This window comes from Lynx rufus, unplaced genomic scaffold, assembly GCF_022079265.1.
Source record: "Lynx rufus isolate CCGP_SWC_20201006 ecotype Redwood Valley unplaced genomic scaffold, mLynRuf1.p SCAF_1, whole genome shotgun sequence".
NCBI lineage: Eukaryota > Metazoa > Chordata > Mammalia > Carnivora > Felidae > Lynx > Lynx rufus.
In genome coordinates, this window is record NW_025814823.1 from 15,084,372 (window position 1) to 15,110,136 (window position 25,765).

The 25,765-nt window shown below is 37.8% G+C and overlaps 1 protein-coding gene across 1 annotated transcript in view; it reads right to left on the reverse strand.

The window, feature by feature from the left end:
• CCDC169 (coiled-coil domain containing 169) overlaps positions 1 to 25,765 on the reverse strand; it is a 46,445-nt gene extending 20,680 nt beyond the window's left edge. Inside the window, exons 1-4 of the mRNA XM_047076057.1 lie at positions 25,683 to 25,765; positions 23,862 to 23,941; positions 15,404 to 15,514; positions 15,282 to 15,322 (exon numbers count right to left, since the gene is read on the reverse strand). Of these exons, the coding sequence (XP_046932013.1) occupies positions 15,282 to 15,322; positions 15,404 to 15,514; positions 23,862 to 23,941; positions 25,683 to 25,765 (315 nt within the window). The remainder of the gene's footprint in view (positions 1 to 15,281; positions 15,323 to 15,403; positions 15,515 to 23,861; positions 23,942 to 25,682) is intronic.

Sequence of the window (25,765 nt, forward strand, 5' to 3'; positions counted from 1 at the left end):
GGTCACCATTAGTGAAGTCTTTAGCAGGTGAACTGCCACTCTGAGCCATCTATTGGTGCCACATCTACCAGCCAGGACAGCATCTTCTGCCTGCCACATGGTAAGAGAGCCAGGCCCATGTCCCCACCTTACCTCCTATTTTCTTGCATCACTCCTAGAACCTCTAGCTGTAGACTTGGTCTTCAGACACCAAGATGGGATTAAATGTGAAATGATTCTGTTATCAGAAATATCTGCCTGAGAGGAAATAGGGAAGGAGCAGGAGAAGGCTGGGAAAGCAATGCAAAAAACTGATTACAATGCAAGTCTGAGCCTTAGTGAAGGAAAAAGGAAAAGAAGGTTAGGTGGAAGTGGAAACATCCTAGGTTGGCATGCAGCCTAAGCAAAACCATCAAGGAATCCTTAAGCCAAGTCACTGACAATGGAGTCCCATTTCCCAGGAATAGGTTTGCTTTAGTATCCCCACTGCACTGATTATGGGCATGGAGCAGCCCATAGGAGGTATGATCTTGATGCAAAAGTACTGATGGATTTTGAAGCCTAATACCTGGGGTCCTCAGTCAATTAACCCCCCTGTCACGGAAAGTCCGTAAGGTACATTCTCTGGGTAACCACATTAAAAGTCTTTTCTTAAGGGCATTTTAGTTTTTCAACTGAAGAATTGTCCAGTCTCTTACCTTATGAGGTTTAATCTTAGCCACTGGTTTTCTGGGGGACAAGAGCTAAGAGTTCCATTATTCAGACCATATATTTTTAATTTCCTCATTCTTAGACCTCTATTTCACTCTCCTCTTCCTCTGTGCCTGAAGGCCCCAAATCTAGAGGTTCTGCAGCTTAATTTCTCCGGAAAATAGACTCCTGACGGAAGGAGAGCATCCTGACTGTGCAGGGTGACAAAGAGGTCCCAGGGGCCAACTGCTTTATGTCTATATGTCCTGTCAAGTCAGTGACTACTCTTCCAGCTGAGGATCTTCCAAAATTTGTTTAAATTTCTCACCTGCTGAGATCTCCTTCTCTATTCTTCTTATCCATTCACTTCAACTATAAACTATCATTTCTCTGCTAATAAATATCACATCCAAATCTAAGAGTCCTATGTGTCTATTCTTAACACTTGCTTGACATTTCAAGTTCAATTTTACCAAAACCAACTTTACACAACTTTACACAACTTATATCCCAATAAAAATGCTTTAATGGTACCAGGCATAGTTTTCCAATTTCACATGATATATTTAGATTTGGTTAAGTGGGAGTAGTCTAGAAATTTTGTACATGGGAAGAAGACTATGGGTTTGTGTGAAAGGGCCATGTAAGAGTGAATATGCCAAACAATGAACTGTAGTAGTCATTAAATTTTTTTTCCTAACAGAGCTTAGGTCTGAGAGCCTACTACATATACTATCTCCCTTCTTAATTTTACAACCAAAATAATCTTGATTACAATGGGAGCCATTCCAATTAAGCACATTTTTTAAAACACTATACTAGTATTACTTCAATAATAGCTCTTCAATAATTTTATACTCAAACACTATGAATTCTAAAATAGATTTTATTTGAGATGCTAGCCACAAAGTGTCTTGATTTCCTGGTTCACCTTAGCACTGTTCCCACAAGCAGAATTCCTGGGACCCAACACATTCTCCTTCCCTGAGCCTGTTTCCTACAGTTGAGTTTTAGATGCTCTATACTTTGAAATTATGCCATAACTCGGGAAAGTAGGATGGTTCATTGGGGCAATCTCATGGGAATAAGACAAGCACAAAAATAAACTGTGTCAATTAATGGAATATATTATATCAACAGACTAAAAACAATCATGTAATCATCTCAACAGTTGCAGAAAAAGCATTTGACAAATCCAACACCTACTTATACTAAAAACTCTCAGTGAACTAGGAATACAGGGGAACTTCCTCAATTTCACAAAGAATATCTTTAAAAAAAAAAAACCAAAACTATAGTAACATACTTAATAGTAAGAATCTTGAAGCTTTCCCACTAATATCAGATGGTATAAAGGATGTGCCTTCTCGTCACCTGTTGCAACATCACACTGAAAGTCCTTGCTAATACAATAAGGCAAGAAAGGGAAATAAAAATCTGTACTGATTGGGAAGGAAGATAAAAATACTATCTTCATTTGCAGATAACGTGATCATTTATGTATAATATCCAAAATAATCAACAATAATAACAAATGAAACTCTGGAACTAAAAAGTGATTATAGCAAGGTTGCAGGATACCAGGTTAATATAAAAAAAATCAATTGTTTTCCTATATCCAGGCAATGAACAAGTAGAATTTGAAACTAAAAACACAATAGTATTTATGTTAGCACCCCCCACAAATGAAATACTTAAGCATAAATTTAACAAAATATAATGTGTAAGATCTGGATAAGGAAAACCACAAAACTATGATGAACAAAATCAAAGAACTTAATAAATGACAACATGTTCAGGGGCGCCTGGGTGGCTCAGTCGGTTAAGCGTCCGACTTCGGCCCGGGTCACGATCTCGCGGTCCGTGAGTTCGAGCCCCGCGTCGGGCTCTGGGCTGATGGCTCAGAGCCTGGAGCCTGCTTCTGATCTGTGTCTCCCTCTCTCTCTGCCCCTCCCCCGTTCATGCTCTGTCTCTCTCTGTCTCAAAAATAAATAAACGTTAAAAAAAAATTAAAACATGTTCATGGCTGGGAAGGCTCAATATCGTCAGATGTCCATTCTTCCCAACTCAATCTACAGATTTAGTGCAATCCCAATAAAAACTCCAGCATATTATTTTATGGATATTGATGAACTGATTCTAAAGTTTATAGGAGAAGCAAAAGCCCAAATGGCCAATTCAGCATTGAAAAAGAAGAACAAAACTGGAGGACTGATGTTTACCAACTTCAAGACTTACCAAAAAGAAATCAAGACTGGTATTAGCAAAACGATAGAACAAATAAAAAGCCTGGTCTACAGCCTTAGCACCCTGAAAGCGCCCAATCTCATCTGATCTCAGAAGCTAAGCAGGGTCAGGCCTGGGTAGTACTTGGATGGGAGAAGGCCTAGAAATAGACCACCCAGGACAAATAGATCCTATTTCAATTGACTTTTGACAAAGGAACAAAGGCAATACCATGGAGCAAAGATAGTCTTTTCAACAAATGGTGTCAGAACAACTAGACATCCACATACAAAATAAAAAAGAATATAGACATCTTACATGCTTCACAGAAGTTAACCCAAAGTGGATCACAGACCTAAATGTAAAATGCAAAACTATAAAACTCCTAGAAGATGACATAGGAGAAAACCTAGATGACCTAGAGAAAAGGTATGGTGATACCTTTTGAGAAACAACACTAAAGACACTCTTCATGAAAGAAATAATAAATAAACTGGTCTTCATTAAAATTCAAAACTTGTGCTCTGTGAAAGACAATGCCAAGAAAATTCTAAGACAAGTCACAGACTGCAAAAGACACATCTGTTAATGGACTGTTATCTAAAATACACAAGGAACTCTTAAAACTCAACAACAAACGACCTGATTTAAAACTGGGCAAAAGGGGCACCTGAGTGGCTGAGTCGGTTAAGTGTCTGACTCTTAGTTTTGGCTCAGGTCATGATCTCACGGTTTGTGGGTTCAAAGCCCCACATCAGGTTCCATGCTAACAGTGTGGAGCCTGCCTAGGATTCTTTCTCTCTCCTTCTCTATGTCCTTCCTCCACTCTCTCTCACTCTCTCTCAAAATAAATAACGTTTTTAAAAAAAAAATGGGCAAAAGATCTTAACAAATACTTCATCAAAGAAGATACACAGATAAAAAATAAGCATATGAAAAAATGTTCCATGTCATACAGCACCAGGGAAATGCAAATTAAAACAACAAAATATCACTACTCATCAATTAGTATGGCTAAAATCAACAACACTGAAGACACCAAATGCTGATGAGGATGTGGAGAAACAGAAACTCTCATATATTGCTGGTGGGAATGCAAAACGGCACAGCCACTTTAGCAGATAGTCTGGCAGTTTCTTACAAAACTAAACATACTCTTAACATACGATCCAGTGATTGCACTTCTTGGTATTTACCCAAAGGAGTTGAAACTTATGTCCCTACAAAATCCTTCATATGGATGTTTACAGAAGCTTTATTCATAGCTGCCAAAACTTGGAAGCAACCAACATGCCCTTCAGTAGATGGATGGATATATGAACCGTGGTACATCCAGACAAGGAAATATTATTCAGCATTAAAACCAATGGGCTTTCAAGCCATGAAAAAACATGGAGGAATCTTAAATGCATTTTACTAAGTAAAAGAAGCCAATGTGAAAAGACTAGATACTGTATGATTCCAACTATATGACATTCTGGAAAAGGCCAAACTATGAAGACAATAAAAAGATCAGGGGTTGCCAGTGATTGGGAGTTAAGAGTGGGGAGAAATAAGTGGAGCACAAAGGATTTTTAGGGCAGTGAATATAATCTGTATGATACTACAAGGATGGATATATGTCGTTATACATTTTCCAAACCCATAGAATGTACAAAACCAAGAGTAAACCCTAAGGTAAACTATGGACTTTGGGTGATTATGATGAGTCAATGTAGGATCATTCCAGTGAGTAATGTTGATAATGGGGAGGCTATGCGTGTGTAGAGTTAGGGAGTATGTGGAAAATCTCTGTGACTTCCTCTCAATTTTGTTAAGAACCGAAAACTGATTTTTTTTAAAAAAGTATTAATTAGAAGTGCCTAGGTGGCACAACCAGTAGAATGTCTGACTCTTGATTTCAGCTCAGGTCATAATCCCAGGGTTGTGGGATTGAGCCCCGTGTTGGGCTCTGTGCTAAGCATGGAGCCTGATTAGAAGCCCCTCTCTCTCCCTCTGCCCCTCTGCTCCACTTGCTCTCTAAAATAAAAATAATAAATAAATAAATAAATAAATAAATAAATAAAGTTAAAGTATTAATTAATTTAAAAAAATCGTTCTGGAGAGAAACCAAGGACACATTCTGGATTTTGTAAAAACTATTAGGCATTAAATACTCTGGACCATTAAAAGCAAGATATTTGTAATTTTTCATTTATAAAATTATTATACACATCAGAAATCCTTTACAATTATAAAATTATATTCCAATAACTTTAAGGCTTATTCTAGATTTGGCTTCTTTATTTTGACTCCAAAATGAACTATTTTTAAAAATTATTTTATCAAAGGCATACTCTCTCATCCCAGCACTTATAATTTATTAGAAGACCTATAACTTAATGTTCTTGATCTTCCTAAGGAGCTCTTTTTATCTGATTATATAATGAATGGTCACATACTAGAAAACTACAGCCTGCAAAGACATACTAAAGCTATAGCCAAATTGAAGACTCCACTGGAAATTAACCTAAAATAAATCACATATACAAAAATTAATTCTTCTCTTATCATGGAAGAGCTGTTTTGTTTCTGATACTAATGAGTTCTTAATCTTTCACCTATTTCCTCAGAAATGAGAAAAGGTCACTTTCTAATAGTACATTGAAACAAAAGGGTAAAAATAAGAAACTTCAGCATACTTTTACATACCTGAAATCAAATATACTTACTTGCTTTTTTTTAAGTCCCTTTCTTCTATCTCAAGTCAAAAGGAAGTTCTATTAGCCACCTATTTTTTAAGCAATGGTAGTTGCTATACTATACTAAAGAACACATAAAAACTACAAAAAAAATAACTCTATTGAATGCTTACAAGAGAAAAAATATGAGAATACAATTAAATCACAGCTCCTAGATATGTAGTACTTTTCAATGAAGGCAATTGCAGCAGTGAGTGGATGCAGCCTTCTGTGTGCTTAAGTACCAAGTGCCCCCTTGTGGACAACATTGTTATTAGATTATATATAAAATTTGTGTAACTTGTTTTGTGATTTGAGGCTACACCCGTCTCCAAATTGACACATCATCTTTGGGGAGAGCACAAACTTGGTGATATCTGGGACAGAATATATCAGGAAGCAGTCTAAGATGGATTCTACAGGTCTACCACCAGCCAGATGCCTAGTGGGAACTCCACCTCTCGCTTTGTTTATATCACATTCTTGAGAATCCAAGATCCCTTCAGTAATCCTTTCACTATATGGCTGATATATCACTTTAAATACAAATATATTTAGAGATTTCAGTAGTGCTTTTGGTTCATTACTATCAATTCCCAGTTATTAGGCTCTAAAATATGTATTTATGGCTTTAAAAACAGAATTTCTAACAATGTTCTGAATGTGGAAATGACCAGAATGAGCCCAGTAGGAGCATGACTGGATGCTTCAGTGAGATAATAGCTCTCAGGAAGGTCCAAACTGGGCTGTATGTTTGTCCAGGACCCCATGAAGCAGCGTAACTAAAAGAAGAATCTGAATCACAATAAAGGGAATCACGTTCAGGAAAATGGTATGGGGCATCAGGATGAACAAAAGAGTAGCACGATGATTAAGGACATTGGAAGTCAGCATGTGGAACATAAACAGACCAAAATAGAGGATGATACGAAGGGAGAGTCTTGTTTCTTTGAAGGATCAAGTACATGATGAAGAGACTAGTCCAGCTGTTCGAAGGAATTTGTAAGACTTAAAACCATCTCTTCCTTCAAGCCTCTCCTGTTAATAAGCAGGACTAGGAGAGGGGTTTTATGGTTTGTCCTAAGGAAAGCTGAAACATACTTCAGAAGGGAAACTAGATAAATATCCAAAAATTAGCATTTCAAGAAGTCAACTGACCAAAGGATTAACTTGCAAAGAGGCCAATTCACCTAGGATTCTAAATTTACCAAGTCATCAAAAATTTGCTTTTAGTAGCATCTTCCATACATATGAACTTATAAACATATTCTTTTTCTGAATATATTTTCAATGATGATACTAAATGTAAACCATTTTCATAAGTTTTAGTTTCTAACTAATTGAACATTCTTTAAAATGTTACTAAGGTTATTTTCATAAGAATGTATTCAAAGATTTAGATTTCAGCAAATTAATTTCCTATGACTTGACATTCTACAAATTGATCAAGAGTCTTCCAGAGAACATTTAATGTGAAACTCAACATTTTCCTAAATAATATTTCTCTGTTTCCATACTTTCTCCTCCATGTCTCCCACCAGCACATAGCCTTGTTGGCTTTAGGAGTAGGATCTTCTGTGCTATATCCATCTGACTGGCAGAGTGTTTGCTCTGGTGAGAGGTTTCCCGTAAGGGTCCAAGCTGTCTGCATGTACTGAGAAACAAGGGAATGCACTGATGGGAAAAAGAAGGAGAGAGAAATAGAAGTGCTATGGTTTGAATGACTGTGACCTCCCCAAATTCATGTGTTGAAATCCTAATGCCTCCTATGATGGCATTAGGTGGTGGAAACTTTGAGAGATGCTCAGGTCATGAGGGTGGGGCTCTCATTAATAGGATAATGCTCTTATAAAAGAGACCCCACAGAGCTCCCAAGCCCCTTCCCACCATGTGAGGACACAGCTAGAAGGAGCCATCTCTGAACCAGAAACTGCTGTTACCAAACACCATATTTGCTGGTGTCTTGATCCTGGACTTCCAGCCTCCAGAACTGTGAGAAGTAAATCTCTGTTGTTTTTAAGCCACACAGTCTGTGGTATTCTTTTATAGCAGCCTAAACAGACTATAAGATAAGGGGTCATCAATTTTTTGACTGCTAATGAATCAAGGAACAGGACTTCCACCATGCAATAGAGTTGACCGCAGGGATACGATAGAACTTTTTGATAAAGACTTTATAGTAACTTTTCCCAAGAGAGACTACCCTGTAACTCTTTCTCTGAGGGACACATATCCCCTAAATCTGTTGTTGTTGTTGTTGTACTCAAAACATTACTGGGGAACTACCTATGGGACTATCTACCAGGAGCCATAAAGTTCTGATAAAGAGTTCAGCTGAATTCTCAGCTTTGTATTCTAACTGGAGATTAACGAGGAAGCCCAGAGTGCCAAGTCAGAACCTGAAAAATAGCTATTGCTCATCAGAGACAACACAGCCTAATTATCATTAGCTTTTAGTCATTTGGAATGCTTAAGATAGATTCTAGTCTGCTAGTGAGTGAATGGATACAGATCTTTGCTCAATACACCAGGAAATTCTTGGAGGGAACATTAGGTAAGCACTAGGTTCTTCTGGTGGATGCAAATAGAAGAGGTTAGAAAATGTCCACTCAGCAACCCCCAAAGAAGTAAAAGTTCTGTGCTTTTTATTAGATCCCTGAAGAGCCCCCTGCTTTCTGGAAAGGTACTAAGGAGCCATAGAATTCTACTATAGTTTTAGGAAGATACCAGAAGATTTACAACCTCTGTAACAGCACAGCTGAATAAGTGAAAACATATTGCACAACTTACCCTTGCCCTTATTTTCTTGAAATGTACTAAGGTTAATTTCACAACAGACTTTGTTCTAATGAAACTTAGAGTTCCCTCTAAAGTTCCTGCTATCAAGGGAAGGGAAGAAAGGAATTAACACTTTATTGAGAGAAGTGCTTACGGTGTCAGGTATTATGCTATTGGCTTTATATATAACTCTAATAATACTTATGACAAACTTGCAAGAGGGCTTAATTAACTCCATTTTACAGATGAGGAAATTAAGCCTCAGAGAAATGAAATAATTTCCTTAGTGCCCCATAGTCTGAATTTGAATCAGCGCAGTCTAATTCTAAAAGCCATGTTTCTGGGTAAAGTGGGTTACACTGACTCCAACTGTCTCACCCCTGCTTTTTCACTACACTCATTTTCTCTCAGTATCCTATCTTCTCATTAGCATTTGCTTACCTTCTTTCCCCTTTGAATCAATAATGTGCTGGAACTTCGGACCATGTGCTTTGTCCTACCCTGCACCTGAAATTTCCTGGAGAACATTCTTCTGCTAAACATTCATTAAAACCTTCTTCTCCCTTAACTTCTGTAATGCCACCCTTTTCCAGCTCTCCCTTCTCCCTTTCTCAATATTTTTCCTTGTCAGTTATCTTCACTGAATTGCCTCCTCAGCTAAAACCTTAAGTGTTAGTATTCCCTAAGATTCCATCCTCAATCCTACTTTTCAGACCATGTATTTCTTTCTGAACAATCTCACTTTCATGACTTCAAATGACACTGATGACTCCATGATCTCTCTTTTTGGAAAGACAACTTTCCATGGTCTAAAGTCATGTCCAGATGTTTACTGACCACTATCATCTATGTAACATACACAACACTAAACTCAATTCCTAACACTCCACCTAGTTCTGATTCCTACTGTGTTGGTTCACTGTAATCATTGTTCAAGCGAGAGCTCTTAATCATCCTCCAGTCCTCTCCCAGTCTCACCCCAGCATCCAAGTACTCATGAAATCCACATTCCTAAATATCTCTTAAATCTGTCACGTTGGCTCCACCCCCATATACTACTGCCCAAGTTGAACAACTCACCCTCCCTCACCTGGACTGCTACAAAAGTATCCTAACTGGTTTCCCTGCCCCAAATCTCACTGACCCTGGGAAAGCCTTTCTCCATGGGGGTAAAAGGCTTTTAAAATCTATATTAAATACTTCAAAAGCTTCCCATCACATATAAAAAGGTTCACACATATACAAAATCCTTTGTTATCGAGGGCCTGCTTATATTTCCAGTCGTATCTCCCATCACCTCTTGTATTTATTCCAGACCTACTGAACTAACTGTAGGCCTGAGATGTCTTTAGATTGATCCAGAGGGATTCTATCATTCTTTGAAAATATGCATATATCATGATCTAAAAATTTCACTCTATGTACACTAGAGCAGTGATTCTCAAACTTTGGTGTATATCTGAATTATCTGGAGTTAATAAAGAACTCAGAAATGGCAAGCTGGTTGAAGGATAGGGCTGGCCTTTGTATTTTTATGAAGTTTCCTATGTGATTCTGTTACCTACCAAAGTTTGAGGACCACTGGCCTAAAGCAAGGGCCAGCAAACTATAGCCTGAAGACCAAGTCCAGCCATAGCCTGCTTTTATAAGTCAAGATTTGTTAGAATAAAACCCTACCTATTCATTTAGTTATTGTCTACAGCTCCTTTCACACTATAACGGCAGCAGCAAACAGAGATCATATGGCCTGCAGAGCTGAGAATATCATCTAGCCCTCTGTAGAAAAGTTAGCCAACTCTAGAGGAACACTTTACACTAGAAGACATGTATTAAGCATGTTCCCTGTGGCAATGTTTGTCATAGTGATATTTTGAAAAATCCACCATGTACATAAATAGGGGAACAAATGAAGATATATAGATATAAAGTAGAATACTATGTAGCAAACAAAACTTATCAGATCCTTATGTATTAACATGGACAGAATTTTTAAAAAGCATGTGTGCAACATGATATTTTTATATGAATTTTTAGATACAATATCTGTAGAAAGGCATTTAAAAATAAATTAGAATGATGTATACCAAATCCATGATAGTACTGTCCTATAAAGAGGAAGCAAAGGGAGAGAGACAGGGAGAGAAACAAAAGGGTCCTCGACTCTATAGATTGTTTTCATTAAAATACTGAAATCAAAAAGTGACAAAAACTAAAGAGTTACTAATACTAGAATATATTGGTTGTCAGATTATCCTCTGTGAGTTTTATTCTATTCAAAATTAAAACCACAAATAACCTAACATATTCAAATATAGGGAAAAGGAATTGAATATTAATAATCCAGTGCAATGGAAAATAATGTAGCTTTCAAAAATATACAGGAAGAAAATATAACATAAGAAAATCATTGGTTTAATTGTCCATGACTACTACAGGATACAAAATTATCCACAAAACAAGGTTAAAATTCTAAAATATATATTTTAGAAATGCTATCCTTATATTCTGGTTTCTTTTCGAATAAATCTTTTACCTTTTACTAAAAAAAAAAGTATGTCCTTATTTTTTCCTTTTTTGGGGTTCATTTATTTACTGGGTTGTAATTTTTATTTTTTTAATGTTTATTTTTGAGAGAGAGAGAGACAAAGCACAAATGGGGGAGGGACAGAGACACACACACACACACACACACACACACACACACACAGAATCCAAAGCAGGCTCAAGGCTCCAAGCTGTCAGCACAGAGCCAAATGCTGGCCTGAACACAAGAACCATGAGATGATGTCCTGAGCTGAAGGTGGACGCTTAACCGACTGAGCCACCCAGGCGCCCCAGGTTGTAATTTTTAATCAATATACATGCATGCAAAACTTTTAAAAAAGAGGCCAACAGTATATATGTTTGACTTAATACTTATCTTTGTCTTTTATTTTCTGAATAATATTAAATGAATGCATACTACTTTAAAATTAATGGTATTCATTGAAAATGATCTTGTATGGCACATAGAGCTAATTGTATAACTGATACACATTCTCCCCTTCTTCCTACTACCATTCTCAGTAAAACACTAAATTTCTCAGTCTTCCTTCAAGATACAGGAGGCCACATGATGCAGTTCTAACCAATGAGATGTAAGGGGAGATGCTGGGTGCAGCACGTTGGAAAATACTTCGAAAGAAAACAGACTTGACTGGCCTTCACCTTTGCCCTTTTCCCTTCATCTACTTCTTTCTTTGAAAGAGAAGGTGAAGCAGGTGAGAAAGTGAAGTAGCCACCTTGTGACCATGCTGGACAAAAACCACTCATTAAAGGACCGAGTGGAGAGTCAAGAGTCTGGAGGAGCCATTATACCAACCCCAACTGCATCCCTCTAACACTTCCTGTTACATGAGAAAACAAAACCAAACACCTTACTGGTTTAAGCCTTTCTTTTACATGCAACCAAATGTAACCCTTTACTGAAATATCTTGCTAAAATTAAATTCTAACAAATTATACTGTTGAAAGGCACTTTAAAGATTACCTAATCTATATAGTACCTGCGGGTGAGAAAAATAATCTTCAAAAAGGTTGAGGTTGATCTTCAACCTTCAAAAAGGTTGATACCATTCTGCATCAGAACAAGGACCAGAACTTCATTCTCACTTAAGTGAATACTTTTTCTCGAATACTAAGATCAAGTCCACTTTTATGACCCAGTTTGTAAATTACTTACTTAATATTTTATATATTTTTTTCTAAATGATAACATTTTTTTAAATGACATATATACTGGTCATAAATTAGTATTCATCCCTGTTTTGCCCATACACAAACTTGCAATTTGAAGTTAGTCAAAATTGGTATTCAAACTGACATCAGTTGCTTACGTATGTCTGTATAGGTTACTCCTAAAGACTAAACAATCTACAGCAAAGATTAAGAATCAGTAAATTTATAAAAAGTGTTTCATTTCATATTCTATCCCCGCCCAAAAAACAATTTAAACCCTTTTCTCCAATTATTAACCTAATAGGAAACCAAAAATGTCTGCATTTCATAGAGTATATATCTGAATTTCATAAATATTGTTTTTATATAAAGAATAAGACTTAATATATTCTCTTTTAACCTTGAATAAAAGATTTTGTCATTGGATATCAGATTCTTGGATCCCAATGCTTTTTGCTCAGTAGTTGGCTACTTCTATCACCAGCTCCTTGGCTAGATTCCTAATCTGCTGCTGTTCAGACAAACTCCTCCCAGATTCCATGTGTAAGAAAACCTAAATACTCATGCATGCAGGGTATCTGCCCCCAAAATAGAGAGAACTAGCTCCTCAAGAGCTGTACTTTCATTATCTTTCCTTTCTGCTTGGTACATGGCCCTATTCTTGGTTCTTCTAAAATGTCTTCAGTCCTTTACTGAAAAGAAATAAAATTATCTGTCTCCAGAGCTAAACCTCTTAGAAGACCATATTTTTTTCAAGATTAACACAAACCCATCAAAGGGAAGAAATGTATTTTTTGTCAACATGAGTATGTTATGGAGTCTGAGGCACCAGTTAGAAAGCCAATCAAATGCTTCTTGGGTTGCTCTAGAGTACTGCACCATGGCACAGCAGCTCTTGTGGCCACTCTCCATAAGGCTGGCGATACCCAATTTCTTAAGCTAGTACTGAGGATAAGTTATCAAGAAACAGGGAGCCAGAATATTTTATATTCTATAGGTAGAATTAAAATTCTATCTACAGTTAAGAAAGACAAGGCTTAAAATAGCCCTTGCAGCAATTTCTAAATACCACAAGATGGGGATATGACTCTATGGTAGGGGGAAAAAATGTTATGTTCCTGACTTTCCAAGCCATAGTAATAAAGGTATTTCTGGGTTGAAAATAACGGAGGTGTACAAATTAGATTATTTCTTTCCTGAATCATTATTTTAAAAAATACAAGATTTTTCTGTATTTTTCACTAAAGGTCTGCAGTTATGCAAAGAGCAATCTCCATAAATGCTCTGGTCCCCAGGACCTCTGTGAATATAGCAGTCAGTTTAGTGCTCTATGTACCACTATTAAAAAACATGTTACTTCTGGTAAGTGGTATAGAACGGCTGTTGGCATAGTATGGTGTAGTCAAATGGGCATAAGTTTTTTTTAGAGGAAGAGAATTGACCTCCACATTTCCGGACTGTGTGATTTTGAGCAAATCATTTAGTCATTTTTTTTTTTTGTTTTGAGAGATAGAAGAGAGGGCGGAGGGAGAGGGGCAGAGGGAGAGGGGCAGAGGGAGAGGGGCAGAGGGAGAGGGGCAGAGGAGGGGAGAGAGAGAGAGAGAGAGAGAGAGAGAGAGAGAGAGAGAGAATCTTACGCTGGCTCCACACTCAGCATGGAGCCTGATGCAGGGCTGGATCCCACGACCCTGGGATCATGGCCTGAGCTGAAATCAAGAGTTAGACACTCAAATGACTAAGCCACCCAGGTGCCCCTCACTTAGTCATTTTAAGCTTAGTGTCACAGGTACTAAAAGGAATAATATTAAATTTTATCTCATGGAGTTATAATCCTGCCAATTTAGGTGAGTATTATATTTTCATTTTCATATTAGATACCCTTGATTTTTAATAATATTTCCATGTTTTTCTGAATATTCCTTAAGTAAAAATGCAGCATGAGTTATAAAGAAAAGGCTATTTCCAAGCATGCTCTAGACCCAGGAAAAGTCATGCATCAGATCTTCTCTACATTTTATTTTATTTTTTATTTTATTTTTTTAATTTTTTTTTCAACGTTTATTTATTTTTGGGACAGAGAGAGACAGAGCATGAACGGGGGAGGGGCAGAGAGAGAGGGAGTCACAGAATCGGAAACAGGCTCCAGGCTCTGAGCCATCAGCCCAGAGCCTGAAGCGGGGCTCCAACTCACGGACCGCGAGATCGTGACCTGGCTGAAGTCGGACGCTTAACCGACTGCGCCACCCAGGCGCCCCAGCTACATTTTAAAGGATAAACATTTAAATCAATGAAAAACAAATAAATGTTCTTTGTAAAATATAAAACATATGAATTTTTTTTTTAAATTTTTTTTAACATTTATTTATTTTTTCAACATTTTTATTTATTTTTGGGACAGAGAGAGACAGAGCATGAACAGGGGAGGGGCAGAGAGAGAGGGAGACACAGAATCGGAAACAGGCTCCAGGCTCCGAGCCATCAGCCCAGAGCCTGACGCGGGGCTCGAACTCACGGACCGCGAGATCGTGACCTGGCTGAAGTCGGACGCTTAACCGACTGCGCCACCCAGGCGCCCCTAAAACATATGAATTTAAGTAATTTATCAGGAGGAAAGGATGTCATTAGGGCCGCCCAAAGAAAAAATAGGTAGATAAGCTCAATGAGGTTTCTTTCATGTTATAGGGTAATTTTGTGGGTTCTCTGTTGGATTATATATATATATATATATATATATATATATATAGTGTGTGTGTGTGTGTGTGTGTGTGTGTGAATGTGAATATATATGTGTGTATATCTATACATGTGTATATATATATTCCAGAGGAAGTGCAATGCAAATGTTTTCACGTAGGTAAAGATTTGTATTTCTGTGTTTAATAGGCTCTTTTAGGTTACAGAATAAACACACTTGTGTTTTCACCCAGCCTGATTACTGAAATTCTTTTTCTTCCATTTTGGTTGTACCTGCAACCCTGCCCAGCTTTATAAGGTGGACATTAAGTTGAAGATTTTGCTACAGAACTCCTTACTTCCTAGGAAGAGTTCCAATGAACAAAATACTTTATTTGTAACTTGATACAGTCTTTAAATGTTTGGGAGGATCTATTTTTTTAAAAAGTACATAATTTCTTTCCTTCAATTATTCTTATTTGACCAGCTTTTACTCACCACTGGCATTTTTTCATAGACAAGGATAAAAGACAATCTATCTACAACAAAGCAAATATGAACAATTAATATTCTATCACTTTTAAATCAACTTAAAAACATATATATAGTTGTTTCTGTACCTGAAGGATTTCCACAAATTTTTTTCATTTTCTCTTCTAGAGAAACAATTTGCTTTTCTAATTGATCATTCAGTTCAAGTTGTGTCTCATAACGAACTTTCCATTCACCACCTGAGTGAAAAAGAGGGGAAAATCAAGATCATTTTGCCACCTCTCATTTATTCATTACACCACCATTAATTGGCTCAATCTTACTGTACTTGACTTTGTTAGCAATACAGACGAACTAGAGTGATTAATTTTTTTTAATGTTTTAATTTATTTTTGAGAGAGAGAGAGAAAGACAGAGCATGAGCAGGAAAGGGGCAGAGAGAGGGGAGACACAGAATCTGAAGCAGGCTCCAGGCTCTGAACTGTCAGCACACAGCTGGATGCGGGGCTTGAACTCACAAACCATGAGATCATGACCTGAGCCGAAGTCAGACACTTAACCAAATGAGCCACCCAGGTGCCCCTGATTAAATTACTTAAAAAAATATTTTACATCCTTCTTATAAACCTGAACTGCAATTCATAGATATTATAATCTACCAACACATCTAAGTCAATATAACAACTTAATTCTAATATAATATAAAGACAGGTAATATTTTTTTTAAGATTTGGGGGTTCATTTTGTTTATTTTTTATTATTTTTTTAACTGTTTCTTTAATTTTGAGAAAAAGAGCGTGAGAGCAAGGAAGGGGCAGAGAGAGAGGGAGACACAGAATCTGAAGCAGGCTCCAGGCTCTGAGCTGTCAGCTCAGCTTGAGCAGAGCTCGAGCTTGTGAACCACAAGATCATGACCTGAGCCAAAGTCGGACACTTAACCAACTGAGCCACCCAGGTGCCCCTAGAGTGAACTAATTTTTTTTTTTTAATTTTTTTTTTTCAACGTTTATTTATTTTTGGGACAGAGAGAGACACAGCATGAACGGGGGAGGAGCAGAGAGAGAGGGAGACACAGAATCAGAAACAGGCTCCAGGCTCCGAGCCATCAGCCCAGAGCCTGACGCGGGGCTCGAACTCACGGACCGCGAGATCGTGACCTGGCTGAAGTCGGACGCTTAACCGACTGCGCCACCCAGGCGCCCCTTAAGGTGATTTTTTTTTTTAATTTTTTTTTTCAACGTTTATTTATTTTTGGGACAGAGAGAGACACAGCATGAACGGGGGAGGAGCAGAGAGAGAGGGAGACACAGAATCAGAAACAGAGTGTGAACTAATTTTTAAGTATGCATTTCTCTGTTATGTAGGATCTTTCAGATTGCAGACAGTAGATTCACAGTCGGATTACCACCCAGCCAGACTTCACTAGGACTAATGTGATTCCTGGTCTTCTCACTCCCTAACCCCTTTGTCCTTTAGTTCCTCATGTATCCTTATACGGAATTCTATTAGAGGGACTATCAGGAAAATGTTTCTTTCATAGGAACTTGAAATATCCATACATAACAGCGTAAATAATACTGACCCTCCATCCAATGTCACGTTCATTTTCTTTCCTTTGCAAACAAATTCTGAAGACTGTTTGCTATGTATAAAGTACACAATGCCTTACATGTATTAAGTAACTATTCCTCATTTTAAAAAACTTAGTTACCTATTATACAGATGAAGAAACCAAGGGTCAGAGATGTCAAACAACATTCTTAAGATGACAAAGCTAATAGATGAGGGAACTGGGTTTTATGTGACTTGAAAGTGTACCCTCTTTTTTGGAGAGAGAGCAAGCAAGCGGGGGAGGGGTAGAGGGAGAGAGAATCCTAAGCAGGCTCCACATCCAGGACAGATCCCGACGTGGAGCTTGATCTCATGACCATGAGATTATGACCTGGGCCAAAATCAAGAGTCAGACACTTAACTGACTGAGCCACTCAGGTACCCCAAAAGTGTATCTTGTTAACTGCTATGCAAATGTAGCTGCCTATGCAGGCATCTTCTCTTGTCTGTAAACAGGTTTCCTTCACCAAACCCCTTTGGCTATTAAGGCCAAAACATTTGTCTTATTGCTACAGGAGAGGAGGAGAATACAGCCTAGAATTTAAACATCTTTGGTCGGCTTCAGGGCCCAAAGCTAATTTTATTTTATCTTTAAAGTCACACTTTATATAGAGAAAAAAAGATAGCTTGCTTCTAAACTTTAAATGCGCTTTACATTTATGAGGCAATTTCTGCTCCTTAATAGTTGACAGAGGAGTCTAAGCAGAAAGAGTAGTAGCACATGCTACTGGCCTCAACTTTCTCAACCCAGCCACACATGTCTCCCTTAGCCCCCTCATCTCTAGCAAATCACCCTCCCAAACTGAAGTTGAAAGTCATTAGTCCCAATGCGTTAGGGAACAAGAAAAGAGAAGCCTGAAGAGAAGCCTGAAAGAGAAGAGAGACTGAACATTTATCCAAAAGATACCAGAGTCCAAATAGATGGAGTTATCTGTATAACCGACTAGCTGAAGTCTCTCTTTGTTGAGACCCCTTTTCCCACCATGGGAATGGGGACTTCAGAGCAAAATCAGAACAGTTACTGAAACATTAAGAACGTAAGTCATTTTGAACACATCTGACTATAGTTTATAAATGTTTGCCTCCACTTTAAAAATATTACTGATCTAGAGATCCTCAAATACAAGTAAACCTAATAGTATACTATCATGTATTAATGTTAATAAGTGCAACGCCTTGGAGGTAATGATGTCAATGTTCACATCCCCCAGTGTGGTGAACTGACCCCAAACATACACTCAAACGTATAACTCCTTCAGTATATATACAGACGGCTCTGCATTGTAGGGGACAAAAGACAGAGTAAGCATACTGACTGTTGAATTAGAGGAGAAAATTGTAAAACAGTAGTGTCTATTAAAAAAGGAGAAAAAATAGTCTTGATGCTACTGTAGTAGGGTCACATTGGGACTTTCATGGGACCTTGACACTGTTGCCTTAGTGGGCCTCTTCCTCCATTAAAAAAAAAATATTAAAAATTCTATTTTACTACTATGTTGGTATAAAGACAAACATAATCCAGACTGGATCATATTCATTTTTTTCTTCTGATTTTAAAATAAAATATCTCATTGGCTTCTAAAAGTAACATCAAGGGACCTTAATAATGTCCCGACTGTGCCTAATGGATAAGTCAGCCAGAGCAGATATGAAAGCAAGCTTGGCTAGTTCTAGGTCAACTTCTTAATAGAGTACAAATTAATCTGTTCAGAGCAAAGAATACTCTGTTCTTAAGCTGTCTAGACTATTGGGTAATCACTGGGACTGATGTCCAGAGTTAATTTGGAATAACCTTTGTTTGATATTTTTGCAATGAGTTCATATCTAAATCTAATCTATCCTGCCTGCACTAATTACTGCCACTTTGCCAAAGTTGACCTGAGAGTGTATTCATTGCTGTTTTGACCTTGCTATGAGGAAGAAGACACATAAAACAGGAGAATCTATCTTAGAAAAATCTTAAGATGTATAAACTAACTGAGCCCAACTGATCAGTTTCTGTTGTTGAACTGACAGGAAAAGACAAGACAGATCTATCAAACAGTTAAATAAAACATTGATTTGTTCCAGGTAAATTATGTCCCTAATCCTGGGAAGACAATGTGTATATTATTAATAATTCATTAATTAATAATTAATCAATTAACATTCAAGTGCATAAAAATGAGGACTATATAACTTACCAAAACCTGCAGCCATCACTGATTTACATGGCTAATACAAAAATGTGTTATAATTTCTGATTCCTTAGCAAGTGGATGGAGGTCCACAAAACTGGAGATTAATAAAATTGTTTACTTTTCACAAAACAGCATTGGCTACCACAAATCACATCAACTTCCTATTTATCAAGTATTTCCTTTTTTGAAAAAGGACCACACTGATTATTTCTTTCCCTCCCACACTTTCTTCTGTGATAACTCAAAAGTACCCAAAATATTAAGGTTTACAATTTTGCATAATTCTTTATCCATCTTTATTTATTATTTAAATTTTTTTTTAATGTTTATTTATTTTTGAGAGAGATAGAGAGAGACAGAGTGTGAGTGAGGGAGGGGCAGAGAGAGGGAGACACAGAATCTGAAGCAGGCTCCAGGCTCTGAGCTGTCAGCACAGAGCCCAATGAGGGGCTTGAACTCACGAACCGGTAGATCATGAACTAAGCTGAAGTCAGATGCTCAAGCCACTGAGCCACCCAGGTGCCCCATCCATCTTTAAAATGCAATAATGTTTAAAGTATGTTTTCAACAGGGAAGAAGAGTGGCAGTAAAAAATAGCAAGTTTTTCAGGGTGTTTGAGTGGCTCGGTCGGTTGAGTGTCCAACTCTTGATTTCAGCTCAGGTCATGATCGTGGGGTCATGGGATCGAGCCCTGTGTCGGGCTCTGCACTGAGTCTGTAGCGTGCTTGAGATTCTCCCTCACTCTCTCTCTTCTTCTCTCTTTCCCTCTGTCCTTCTCTCCCACTCTCTCTCTCTCTCAAAAATATTTTAGATAAATAAAATACAATTTAAAAAAATAGCAAGTTTTTTTTTAATAGTCTTGATACTAAGGGAAGTTAAGAGACATCTGAAACTAACCCAAATAAGAGATGTAGTGCTATCTTTGAGACAGCCACAATAAACTCGACATCAAAATAGATGCTTCCTGATCTTGAGCACAACAGCAGCCAATGTATCAAGGCCTACAATACACTTATAATACACTAGTATTTAAAACTCAGACTGGGGCGCCTAGGTGGCTCAGTCAGTTGGGTGTCCAACTTTGGCTTAGGTCATGAGTTCAAGCCCCATGTCAGGCTCTGTGCTGAGAGCTCAGAGCCTGGAGACTGCTTTGGATTCTGTGTCTCCCTCTCTCTCTGTCCCACCCCCACTCCCTCTCTCTCTCCCCCCCACCTCAAAAATAAATATTAAAAAAAAAATAAAATACAGACGATGAGGGGCACCTGGGTGGCTCAGTCGGTTAAGCCTCTGTCTTCAGCTCAAGTCATGATCTCATGGTTCATAAGTTCAAGCCCCTCACTGAGCTCTCTGCTGTCAGCACAGAGCCTGCTTTGGATCCCCTGTCTCCCTCTCTTTCTGCCCCTCCCCTGCTTGAGCTCTCTCTCTCTCTCTCTCTCTCTCTCTCTTAATTAATTAATTAAAAATACAAAAATAAAATGCAGACTATGAGGATAAAAATTTAGCAGAAACATTTGTGTCTCTTGGTGGAAAAATATCCTGAGTAATACTCCTTCAGTAACTCTAAAAACAAACAAAAAATAAGCACTAATTTGTAAAGGAAAAATAAAATTGCTTTGCAATCTCAAAGAGGGATCTTGTCTAGGATCAGTACAAGAAAAAGCAAAATCAAACCAAAAATGGAAACATTCTAGAAGTTTGATTCATGGTCAATTTTTTGAATTGACATTGTAAGAGGAAGTTCATAAAGCAAGAGAAAATTAGGTGAAACCCTATCTTTTAGATGTGAATTTTTTGGGGGGGTGGGGGGGGGGTCTAAGAGAGATAGCAGTGTTAACAAAAACAAAGCCCCACTAAGCAACAATGCCAAATAATACATTTTAAAGTGTTAAAAAAAGAACACAGTTGAATTGGTTGAAACTTGACCCTACACAGACTTATTAAGTTCAGTCATATTTAATTGTATTGGTCATTGTATTTATAATGATAATAGTGATGAAGTTATGTTGACTTGAAAAGACTTTGTAAAATAAGAAAATGATAACAAGGAAAGGAAAAAGCCTAATATATGGCACTGTACTGGGCACGAGGGATACAAAAATAAAATAGACACAGCCCCAGAAGTCAATTAGCAGTAGGACAAGTGGTGGTGAGGGGAAACATACAGCCAGAACATTTGAGACTATTGGTTAAGTGGATGCGATGGAACATACAAAAGGACATCCAATGTGGAAGGTGGCAGAAGCCACTGAGAGATAGGGAGGTCAAGATTGAAGAGGGTCAAGAAATGCTCTCGGGGGAAATGGCACCTGTTCCAAGCCAGAGGAGGTGAGAAAGGATATTCAAGCAGCAAGAACAGCATGAACAAAAATACCTATATGTCAACAAAGGAGAGGATACAATGAGGCAAAGAGTAACTCCTATGGTGAAGTTGACCCCCCACCAAATTTTCAGATTTCATGAGGAAAAACATCCCCAAAGTAGGACTAGTGAGTTTGAGTCATGTCTCTACCACCCGCTAGCTTATTTATGTGATCTTGAGCAAGTTACCTATCCTGCACCTCAATTTCTCATATCTAAAATAAGGTCAGGGTTGCTGGGGTGGCTCAGTCAGCTAAACTTTGTCCAATTCTTGATTTCGGCTCGGGTCATGATCTCACAATTCGTGAGACTGAGCCGAGTCAGGTTCAGTGCTGACAGCAAGAAGCCCACTTGGGATTCTCTCTCTCTCTCTCTCTCTCTCTCTCTCTCTCTCTCTCTCTCTTTCTCTGCCCCTCTCCTGCTCATGCACACACATTCTCTCTCAAAATAAATAAATAAACTTTATAAAAATAATGAAATAAAACAAGGACAATTCAAGTTCCTAAATTATAGGATATTGGGAGGATTCATTAAAATATACAAAATACTCAGAACAGTGCAGAGCCCACACAAAATGCTGTAAGAGTTAGTTGATATTGTCATTATTTTATTCTTCTTCTTTTCCATCACCAGCAGCAGCAGCAGCAGCAGCAGCAATTTACCACAAAACTGTTCTCCAAAAGGGTAGTACTACATTGCTAACAGTAATGTATAAAGTTCCAATTTCACTTAAAAAAAAAAAAAACAAACAAACAAAAACTCTACTTCTTCAATAGGCAACAAATTGTATGTGTTTCAATTCAATTCAAATTTCTTTGAGGAAAAAACAAGTTGGATATTTTCCATACTCATGAATTCTCTCTGTTCTACTCATATTTATTACTGAGAACTTCATTTTTTTCTAATTGAATTGCAGAGGATATAAATATAGTCAAAATATGGACCTTTTGTCTATCATCGTGGCTACTAATGTATTTCCCATTACATTAGTAGGGAATGCTGTTTAACTTCTTGTATGTTGTCTTTTTTTTAATCCAGCTCCTCCCCATGAGAAGATTTGCTCATAATACAATTTGTTGGGCTTACATTTTACTAGTGGGCATGGTTATTCATTGCATGCATATCTGTGAGTGTGACCCGTTTTGCCTGTAACTGGATAGATGAGAAAATTCAGCTAGCCTTGCCACTTCAACTACTTGGTAAGTGCACTCACAGTCCGCCTGCCACAGAGCCAGTTATAGCCCAGATATAGTTATATCCCAGATGTGAAGACGTAGGAAGCTACTTCAGAATTGGGACAAAGAAGTGTTCTCCAATCAAGCTTTAAAAGAGCCTTGGGTACTTAAGAAAAGTAGCATTTTATTTCCTATATAGTTACTAATTCTTTTTGTTCATGGCTTCCCCAATAGAAAAGTATAAATGGGTTTAAGAACCAAAGTCCACCCCCATAAGCTTAATAAAACCCTACTGTTCTTTAGCATTCGGTTCAAGCACTGCCTCCTCTGGAAAGGCTGTCTTTATGACTTCATCTAAATTGTGTTAGGTTCCCTTAACTGGGTTTCCTCCTCATGCAGAAGTTACATCCCTTCTCATATTCATATTTTAGTTTGATACTTTCTCCCAATAGTCAGTGAACCTTTTTAGAACAGGGAAAAGAAAGGTCTTCCATTCAATGTGTCGAAATATGGCAGGTCTCAATATTTGTGGAATGAATTAGTATCTTACATACATTTTAGGTTTTAAAGATATGTGGGTATGTGAGTGTGCAGATGTGTGTGTGTGTGTGTGCACAGCACTCGTCCACCATTCTTTCAACACAAATAGCCAAAACCTAGATAAAGATTTTAAAGTTATGGCCAAATACAGAAGTTAAGATATGAGAGGTATTAAGTTAAATAGAAAACTTGTATTTTATTATTTACCAAAAACAATAATGTATTGATGTCATGTAACAAAAGTTTTGCTAACTAATGAACATTTTGAAGTTGTAAGTAGGTGAATAATTATGCAGTAACACGTTTGACATTGGAAATATTAGTTTTAGGGGTGCCTGGGTGGCTCAGTTGGTTAAACATCTGACTTCGGCTCAGGTCATGATCTCATGGTTCGTGGGTTCGAGCCCTGCACTGGGCTCTGTGCTAACAGCTCAGAGCTTGGAGCCTGCTTCGGATTCTGTGTCTCCCTCTCTCTCTCCGCTCCTCCCCAACTCATGCTCTCTCTCACTCTCGCTCTCAAAAATAAACATAAAAAAATTGAAAAAAAGAAAATATTGGCTTTAAAGCCTAATAATTAATAAATTATTATTAATGCTGCCAAAAAGCAGTGCTGAGATCTTGGTACTACTATTTCCTGTATTTAATTTAATGCACTACCAGTATCTTGGCAAAATAAACAATAATTATACCAGAGTCACATATAAAAATATTTATTTACATACCTTTGTCATCAGTATTGAGTTTGGCTTCCAGTTCCTCTATCTTGTGTATTATTTCAAGCATTGATAGTTGCACTATATCCCTATTATTACAAATATCTTGTTAATTATGATCCAATTATAACATGAAAAGAATAACACATATCAATGCACAACTACTTTAGGAACAATTTATTATGAAATGTCTCTAATTGAAGGCATGGTTGACAATCAGAAATCAGGCAAATGGAGGCTTCTGATTACGAAGGTCGACAAGGACACTAATATGCACTAAGGCTCGGAGGCCTCCAGGTGACCATTAGAAACCCTTTACTCTTAACTTAAATATGATCCCAAGAAGTTGTCTGGCTTCTCAAAGACCAGCAAATGAACTGCAATTTATTGGAGAACGGAATAGCTAGGTAATAACTGATAATCTGAAACAAAGAGGAAAAAAGAAACACTAATAAAAAAAAAACCCACACATATACACACACATACAAATAGCATTCCAGAGATGATGTATTTAGGACATTAGTAAATTAGCACATTAACTATTAAAATTTGATGACCGAGGGGCACCTGGGTGGCTCAGTCGGTTGAGTACCCAACTTTGGCTCAGATCATGATCTCGCAGTCTGTGAGTTCAAGCCCCCGCGTCGGGCTCTGTGCTGACAGCTCAGAGCCTGGAGCCTGTTTCAGATTCTGTGTCTCCCTCTTTCTCTGACCCTCCCCCGTTCATGCTATGTCTCTCTCTCTCTGTCAAAAATAAACATAAAAATGTTTTTTTTTAATTTGATGACCGAATCATTTATGCACTATGTATTTTTGGTTGCCTATTATGTCAAAGCATTGTGCTAAATGCTTAAAATACTACAGTGAATAAGTGAACTGAACAATAGCAACAGCAGCGGTTTCCACTGAATGCTTATTATAAGCGGATGAGAAGTGCTTTACATTCTTTTCACTCAACCCTGCCAACAACCAGATCAAGTGTAATAGTTCTTACACCTATCTTAGAGTTCAGAACACTGAAGCTTTAGTGGTTCATTAACTTGCCCAAGATCAGGTACTTACTAAGTGATAAGAGCTGGGATTTGAATTTATGCAGGATTCCTCTAAGTACTTGCTCTTATAGTCTACTGCCTAAGGGAATATACAACCTGTCCCCAGAATGTTTATGGTTTAGTATCAGATCAAGAAATAACTAACTAAAATAGTGTGGCTGGAGCCACAACAGAGGAAAGCTCAGGAAGCTTTAGGGCACATAAGAGGGTCTAAATCTTGTGGGGCTGGCTGGTGGGACTGGGGTTATTTAAAAAAAAAAAAAAACAACTTAAAATGTTTCAAAGATTTAATATGAAGTATAATATTGAGTATTTTTAAGTATATAGGAGGGCGTCATTTTTACAAAATGCCACCATTTTTTAAGTTCTTCTAAAGGGATGGGATGAAAGATAAGCATAACTAAACAAAACCTTTGGAATTTGAAACAGAAAAGCTGAATTTAGTGGAACATGAAAACCAGACACATAGGTTAGCATTATAGTACACGCACACAATACACTCCCATCTGCTCTGATCCTAAAGACAGAAAATCCTACCTCAAAATCTGCCTATTTCGAATACCAAATGCTTAATCAAAGAAGCAAATGAATCTTTCCTATAAAACACTGATTTTAGATGTCGCCAGATCTCCCCGGGTATTAATCACACTGCTTGTGTCACATCGACCTCAGCGGCTTCAGCTTGGAAGGGCGGAGCACACACAGGTGCATTTCCTTGAGCTACGTGTACCTGAACCCTACACGCGCGCGAAAGTCCGCGCGCCGCCCTTCAACTCACTTCTGATGGATTTCTTCCAGTAACTCCTTTTCAAGGCGGTCGGTGCTCACACCGTCGAAGTTGGCGCCTCTTCCTTCCTCCAT